General features: G+C 43.7%; 1 protein-coding gene across 3 annotated transcripts in view; it reads left to right on the forward strand.

The window, feature by feature from the left end:
- The window catches only part of GATB (glutamyl-tRNA amidotransferase subunit B), a 69,959-nt gene extending 67,811 nt beyond the window's left edge, over positions 1-2,148 (forward strand). For all 3 annotated transcript variants that reach the window (XM_006019170.3, XM_025198527.1, XM_025198526.1), the window contains one exon: positions 1,620-2,148. In XM_006019170.3, coding sequence (XP_006019232.1) covers positions 1,620-1,748 — 129 coding nt within the window. In that variant the 3' untranslated portion in view covers positions 1,749-2,148. The remainder of the gene's footprint in view (positions 1-1,619) is intronic.
- Positions 2,149-8,477: the final 6,329 nt, after the last annotated feature.

Consider the following 8,477-nt stretch of genomic DNA (forward strand, 5'->3'; position numbering starts at 1 on the left):
TAACTATAAACGTTGTCTAGATACATTTGCTGTTGGAAGAAATGCTAACATCTTTTGAGAACAATACCACCTACCACCAGATCTCATTGGGGGATGCTAACAGCTTTGCAAAGAGCTTTTGATAAAGAAAATGAGCTTGCAGTAGGTCTGCATGACCTCCATCAGACTGACTCATTTGCAGTGCCTGATAAAAGTGCCTCTGTATTTTCAGACTCACAAGTGCAGGCAGATTGAGCATTAGAACTGATCAGGGAACACAAAAGCTGAAGGTCCGCAACCAGATTCCTATTTCAATAATAATGTATTTTGTGAAAATTTAATTCTTCCCTCAGCTTCCAGGGTTTTTTGTTTTTTTTATCCAAGCCACACATGATAAAGCTGCTTTGCTTCCAAATTATTTTCAAGTGATCTTTTACTAAAGCAAAGACACATTTAAACTTGTAGTTCTATACTTTAAATTCCCATGAGAACTTATAATATAAAACAGTTAGCTGGGCTATTGCAAGAGAAAATATGCCTTGCTTTTTCATAGTAACTTGTTATTTAAAGTAAACTAATCCTCAAATATGAAGCAATTTATGAAAGAATGCAATACTTAGACCCTCCTGAACTATCTAATTTAGGTATTTGCAAGCAGATAATGGTAGCAATGAGTCCTTTCCATAATGGGATTATGGACAAGGTTTAAGACAGTCTAAAATTCAGATACAATAGGGAGTATTTGCATTCATGCAAGCAACTGGAACTTCTGTACTGTCTAAGCCCCCCAAGGCCTGGAACAGACTGCCACCAGAGGTGGTGCAAACACCTACTCTGGACTCCTTTAAGAGACATTTGTAGGTTTATGTTGCTGGGATCCTGTGACCCCAGCTGACTTCCTGCCCCTGGGGCAGGGGGCTGGACTTGATGATCTTCCAGTCCCTTCCAGTCCTAATGTCTATGAAACTGTTGCAGTTGGTAGTTAGTTCACACGTTAGATTTTAAGGGCAAAAAGGACTGCTATGTAGTCTGGACATACTGTATAATTTAGGCCATGGAATCTTATCCAATAATTCCTACAGTGCAGTGATTCTTCTTAATCACATGAGAAAAGTTATAGAGGCCAGTGACTAGTGGTTGAACTACAGCATCTTTCTGAGATGTAGAATCCATTAACAAGTGGGGCAGTGGGTGAAGATACTTGGTTTTTAATTCTCTCTTCACCCAAATGCAGTGCATTTCTGATGAATGAGTGCAAGAGTTTAAACATAAATACTTTTCAAAAGGTTTGTGTAGGTTGTTATAACTTTTGTGGAGAAGGCCATTTAGTTGCTTTTTTCCTCTAGTAAGGCACTCTTTGCATTGGGTTGCAATGTTTAGATATAAGCAGAAACGTTTTATTTGCAGTAGGCTTAAAAGCAACAGTTCAGAAGCCTTGATCATCGCCTGATCTGTGCTGGTCCAGTGGAGCGAGGCTTCAAACATGCAAAGAATTCCAACCATGCACAGCTTGTTGGGGGCTAAATTTGTAAATTGTAGATGTTAAGCTAAGCTGGTATTAAGATAATACTCGCATGCATCCTAAATGTCTGAAGATCGTTGGGCTTCTTCTAAAAGCTGCTTGTGCTTCTGATTTCAAGGTTATGGAGATAAAGGCAGGAAACAAAAAAGTTCTGAATAAACTGATAGGCCTGGTTCAAAGAGCAACACAAAGGCGAGCTGATCCCATTCTGGTGAAGCAAATATTGGAGAAGAAGCTGTCACAGTAACCTTTAAGAAAACCTGCACAGATGCCTACAGCCAAAGAAGACTTGACAGTGTTGGCTTGATTCTCTACAGCTCCATTCTAAGCCACATCTTGCACAACTGCCTGAAGCTTCCTTATGCAACAGGACATGTTTTTCCCCCCTTTTTATAACTCAGGTTGGTTATTGTGAGGCAGTGTGTTACATTATGGTCTCCTTCAGATGTTTCAGCCAATATCAGTTGTGGAAACCAGCGTTCCTTGCAACGTAATAGCAGAAGCTTTAAGCATTCATATCTCCGCTATTTAATCTTTAATTCAAATGTGATTGGAACATGGCCAGCCCTAGTACAAATTTGTAAATATACAGTGTTCTTCTCTGAACACCTTACACATTGTATCAGTATATTTTGTAATAAAGTAATTTCAGGTTAAATATTTCCAGACAGCAGTACTTTTCTTCTGGGGGAAAAAAATAGATCTCACTGAGTTTGACGTAGCGCGATGAGCATGTCCCAGTTCCTACCAACACACCCTGGGGCTAGAGCTCATTGAAGGCAGATGGTGCAGGCTAGTTAAGTGCCAGGCTCCTTGCACTAAAGTGAAACCCAAAACTCAGAGCTGAGGTCTCAGAAGGGGGAGAGAATCCCAGAGACCAGGAAGCTGCCAATTGGAAAGGCCGTGCACTCTTCTCCAGGGCTTTGGCACTAGTCAGGGCAGCAAGGAGGTCCTCCCTGACAGTAGTCACCTGCAGCTGTTCTTTCAAAGGAAAACAAAAGCCCAGTTTTCTCACAGTGGAAGTAGTGGATGTGGCTCCCTTCTTGGATGGAGACCTGGGTTCCAGTCACTGCTCCATGGACTATATCAGTTTCCCTTACAGGCCAGGCCAGGCCAGGCTGTTCCCACTCGGCATGCTGCCTTTTCAGGATCCTGTTCTTGGGAATGTTTTGCCTCTCTCAAAAGCCATGGATTTTACTGGCTGTCCAAAATACAAGCCTCATAGTGCCCAAGGTCCTCTTGATCTAGTGGCCAGTATAGCCACTTTAAAAAAAAAAAAATTAAGAGCCAAGCCAGCCAAATTTAGTGAAATCTTGTCCTGTGAGAGTAGGAAGCTGTTTAGGTTCTCCATGTAAACTTATCTATTTGAGAGGGAGAAGTTGGATTGGGGGCCTGTGGAGTTCACTGTCTGTCTGCTGCTAAATCATCCATTTCAGAGACAGCATTGATCCTCAGACGCAAAGGGTAAAGAACATTGCTTTTGGATGCGCCAAAAGTTGTGCAGTGCGTGTGCATTGTTCAGAACATTTACAAACATGGCCAAGCCCTACTCCTTGATGGTTCATTCTCTGATTACCAGCATCAACATGTTTCTTGACAGGGAAATTCTAAATGGGTTCAAACAGACAGGAGGAAAAAAAGCAAACAACATAGTTTTCAGATATATTTAATGAATAAAATTTATACCCATGCTTCATAAAAATAACTTTGAATTAACAGGTTGTGCAGCTGACAAAAAGCATTAACATTACATTGACTTGACTTGTCTGGAAAGGGTGAGAGTTCCTCTCAATTCTAGAAACGATGACCTTTTTAAAGAAAAATGTGTATTTAAGCTGAATCCAAAACAGAGAGTATACTATCCTGAGTCGCATCACATGAGTGAAGATACCATTTTACATAGTGGCACCTGTTTTGTTCTTAACCTAAACAAAGTCATTAAAGTCTCAACTCATTTTAAAAAACCCACACAGAATGGTAGGAGACAAACCACAATATTCAACGAGCTTTGAATTTTAGATTAATGCTGTGCAACTCCTGCTGTTGTGGGAAGAAACAAAGGCACAAGGACTGAACATATGCACAAAGGTTGAATTTTACTGGTCAATACACTTTAAACTTAGTGTAGAAAAGTGACAGTCTTTCCTAGAAAGTTTCATCTTTTTTATGCTTTAAAAACTCTTATACTTTGAAAGACTCTAAGCTAGAAGGATCTGTGGTAAATGCCTTTTTTTAAAGGCTACCTTTTCTCAGCCATTTTGTTCTAAGTAATTGCTTGGCTACTCTAGTACAAAATCCCCACAGCAACTCACGAACCAGTTCTATGTCTGTACAGCATTAATCCTTTAAATGTAACTACTGTAAATCTCAATCTACTGTCCTCTCTACCTGCCAGAGGCAATGGCGAACCAGCAAGACAGTACATAAGCTTTAAGAAGGGGGTCTGACTACTATCTGAGAAGGGGATTCAGTATACAAACCTCCAACCATATTATGGACTGAGCACTCACTGAATTTTTAAAATTAACACTGCACAGGAACATTAAAATAAGTGTAAGACCTTTCTTGATAGACAGACATGTTTTAGCTTAACATAAGTGAAAAGGCCTTGCACTGTTTTAAGATGCCAGCTATCAAGCATTCACCATGTTAACCTTAAACAGAAAGGGCTGTGTGGCCAGCTAGCACTGCATCAAGAGTACCTGACATTTTCTAAGGAGTGAGGGACAAACCCTAACAGGAGTGAGCTTCTGTGCCTTTTCTTTTGCTTGTCAGGGTCTAACATCAACTTAAATACAGATTTTCAGCTAGTCCCAAACAAAGAGCTTGGGGCAAATCTGAACACTCGAAACAGCACTGCATGCATACACGATACTGAAAAGAAGACAGTCGAAGACATTGATTCAGCCTCACGCTGTTCAGTCTGCTATCATACAGACAAATACAAAAACAAGCCCTAGCTAGGTGTTCCAGCAGGAGAAGGTGCAGAAACGGCCTGTGAAGCACTCAGTGCCAGAAGGCTCTATGTACAGGGGAGGCTGATATGCCATAAGCTTTGTACACAGGCCAAAAGCTATGAGATCGCAACCAGGAAGCTCTGACCCTAACTCAAAATGATTGCGTTTAGCTTCAGCAGAGCTCGCAGATGCCATCTGTGCTGTGCTAGTTGGGGAGGGTGAATTAAGGATAGTCCTTCAGCTCTTCAACATTAACAGCCTTTGTGAAAATTTCCTCTGCACCTCCTGCTTAGAAAGAAAAATTCTTCCACTATATAGAAACTGACACCCAAGCATTGAGTCATTACAATCTCATCCCAATGCATATAGAGGTACTTTACCATGTGAGCTCTTATGAGATAGACTGTAAAAGCTGCTGGCAGGTGGCATTTATTATGCTTGTGTGGAATCAGAAAAAATATGCGCCTTAAACTTTGACTATTTTAGTTATAAGATGACATAACCGCTTTGTGGAGAATTGCTGGCTCTGTATAGTAGAACAGATAAGAGAAAGTGTTTGTTCTTTATAACTCCTCTGCAACTGCTTCGCTCACCGCGGCCTTGAAGATAGCAAAAAGTATGTACAACTCTGATTTGCAGGTGCAAAAAGGAGGTTTGTGAACTAACCTCGCCTCCCCCATTAGTTCCCATCCTGATTACAGCAAAGAAATAATGAAGTAATGTTATAGCCGCTTTTCATGCTAATTTCACTATATGATCACGTGAGTTGTAAGCAACTGTTAAAAAGTATATAAGCCTCCTGATTTTGCTCTTGGGGGGGGACCCCTTCCAAGTGCTTGGGAGATCCATGTCACTTTGGAGTCCCCCCTACAGCTGTAGTTTCTTTTAAATAAAAGCTTCTGCTGACCTGACCCAAAAGTATGCTGCGTGTGTTTCCACGACAATTCCTGGTGCCGTGACTCGGATCCAGAACACAGGCTGAAAAAGGAGAACCGCAGACTGCCCCCCCCGAACCCCGAGGCGCCAAACTTGAGAGGTAAGAGACCTAATTCAAAATCTCTATTGGGGTTTCGGAGGAGGACTGCCTGTAGGCTCCCAACTTGGCCGTGATAACTGGATCTAAACCTTGTTAAAACAGGTCAGTCTGAACCTTACTGCCGGCTAAAATTTTCTGTCTGGTAAAGGATCCCATTTTGTGTCTGGTAACGTACGTTTTATTTAGGGAGAAACTGTATGAAGCACCTTCATCCTACAGCACATCGGGCTTGTCGTTAATTAACTAAGGCGGTGTGGGGGAGGAGGTCTGGCTGACTGAATGAATGTGCATGTGTGTGTATTTAGAAATATGAGCCACTGACCAGGTCTGAGACTACGGTTGGGTTCAGCCGCCCCAATTCTGCCTGACAGGGCAGTTTTGAAAGCAAGGGGGCCCAACTGGAACCTCGTGACCCAGTGGACAGGGCTTCCCAGTGATTGAATAAATGTGTGTGTGTGCATTTAGAAAAATGAGCCACTGACCAGGTCTGGGACTAAGGCTGGGTCTAGCCGCCCCGATTCTGCCTAAAAAAGGTAGCGTCGAAAGCAAGGGGGCCCAGCTGAAACCTCGTGACCCAGTGGACAGGGCGTCTGAGTGATTTTGTCTTTTCCAAACCCCTTGTCCCAGTAGCTTCTGCCGAGAGCAGGAGTGAAAGGATTCCTCTTGTGTTTCCCTTCCCATTTCCATTTTATGAGCCGGTGTCGGGTCAGAAGCCTTTTGTCTGGGCAGTGAAAAACTGCGGGGCAAGGCACTGAGCGGCCCGGACATCCTAAATAAGCCTCTCCTACGTCTCCCTGTGTGACTGAAAATGGGAACGAGTCAGTCTAAACAAGTTCCCGTCCCCCCTAAGGGGACTCCGGCGTACTTTATGTACACACACTATTCTCCCGAGGCTTGCAAGTACCTGGATAAGTGGAACTGGTATACTAGGGATGATCCTGTGAAGCATTTTCCACAAGAAGGAACATTTGATCAGGATAAAATAGTGCACTTAAGAGGGGCTTTAGAGTCCCGTGGATCCAAAACACCACAAAACCAGTGGGACGCGTTCTTTTATTGGTATGATGAAATGTCCAAAAGGCGGACAGAATCTCAAACTAGGAGCCTAAAAGACTCTCAAGAAAAATTAAAACAGCAGTTACAAGCTGTTCGGGAGAAATTGGCTGCTCCCCCAAATTACACGCCGGCCACCGCTCCGATGTATCCAGCATTGCCCGGGGCGCCCCCACCACCGGAGCCAGCAGAGGATATCCTTGACCTTTGTTCGAACCCTGCTCTCCTGGGACTCCCACATCAGCAACAACCGGTTCAACATCAGGCTGCAGCCCAGGCTAGTAACTCATTAGCTGAAGCTCCTTCAGTAAATCCATCCACGGAGCTTAATAGTCTGGACTCATCCACCATATCTGCCACTCAATCATCACCAGTGTGGCAATTTACTCCTGGGTCACAACCCACCACAGGTGTATTTAGAAGAATGGGAATAGGCATGGAAAGATCTCCCATCAATCTTAGATCCCGAGCTGCACAAGTTTACCCCCTAAGACAAATGCCAGGCATTGGCACCGATGGACAAAATATAGTAACCGTGCATGCACCCTGGACTCCAGGTGATCTCTACAATTTAACTCAAAAATTCCCCAAAATCAGGGAAGACCCAGAAAAATTTCAGGAAGAATTGCAGACTGTTATAAATTGTTATAATCCAACATGGGCTGACATTAATCAGCTCATGCGATCGATTTTGCCCAAGGAAACTATGCTACGTCTGTATGCTGCCTGTACTTGGCCAGATCAAAACCCAGGGATTGGCCAAGACTTTATTGACAAGAGAAATGCTTTGGTTCAGGCAGTTCTCACAATTTGCCCAAAAAAGGCAGACTGGACCAAAATAAATACCTGTAAACAAAACAAAAATGAACACCCCAGTGACTATTTGGAACGCCTCAAACAGGCATTTGAACGATACTCAGGAATGGATAACCCAGTCGGAAATGCTAAACAAGCAATAGTGGCAGCATTCATCCAGGGACTTAACCCTAAAATTGCTGAGAAAATTCAAACAGTAATTATTGGCTGGGAAACTAAAGATTTGACTGAAGTCCTTGCTGCGGCTAACCATTTTCATAACAAATTGGAACGGTCTAAAGACAATGCCGAGTTTAAGTTAATGGCCTTACAGATTTCTCAGTTGCAGGGTCCAGGTAGAGGAAGGGGACGAGGACGGGGAAGGGGAGGCCCGGGTAGATTCAGGGGAAGAGATAGATCCTTGAGCCCACAAAACCCAGGCTATGGGAACCAATGTCATTATTGCAAGCAAGAAGGACATTGGAAATCAGAATGCCCCAAGCGCCCCGGCCAAGGACCCAGACCCCAGTCCCTGCCCCCACCTCCACTTCCTGTCAATTTTCCCAGTGTTGAATAGGACAGCCTGAGGGACAGTGACATCATCGCTCCTTTGCTTGCTACTGACCAATCTGGTCCGTTTGTTGAATGCCTTATTTCTGGTAAACCTGTCTCCTGTCTTGTCGACACCGGAGCATCCCGCTCCACGCTAAAGGCTGCTGAGTTTCCTTTTCTACCTTATTCTCCTGAAACTATAAATGCTGTCGGTATAGGCGGACAACCTATCCCACATCCCGTCTCTGAACCTGTCTCCATCTCTATTGGCCCTTTGTCTGAAAATCATGCCTTTCTTCTTAGCCCCTGTGCACCTGTCAACCTTCTTGGTAAGGATTTGTTGTGTAAACTGGGATGCGTGATTTATTGTAGCCCAGATGGTGTTTACCTTGAGGTACCAGAACATAGGGAAACTGAGCTTGTGGCTTTGCTAACCCAGGAGTACTCTGAACCTGACACTTCCTACTTGCAAGAGGAACTGTTGGCACGAGTACCTCCACAGCTGTGGTCCACCCATGCAAATGAAGTGGGGCACATGCTGAGTGCTGAACCAGTGCGTATCATCTTGAACCCTGCCAAGCCA

This window comes from Alligator sinensis, unplaced genomic scaffold (genome assembly GCF_000455745.1).
Source record: "Alligator sinensis unplaced genomic scaffold, ASM45574v1 scaffold169_1, whole genome shotgun sequence".
Classification (NCBI taxonomy): domain Eukaryota; kingdom Metazoa; phylum Chordata; order Crocodylia; family Alligatoridae; genus Alligator; species Alligator sinensis.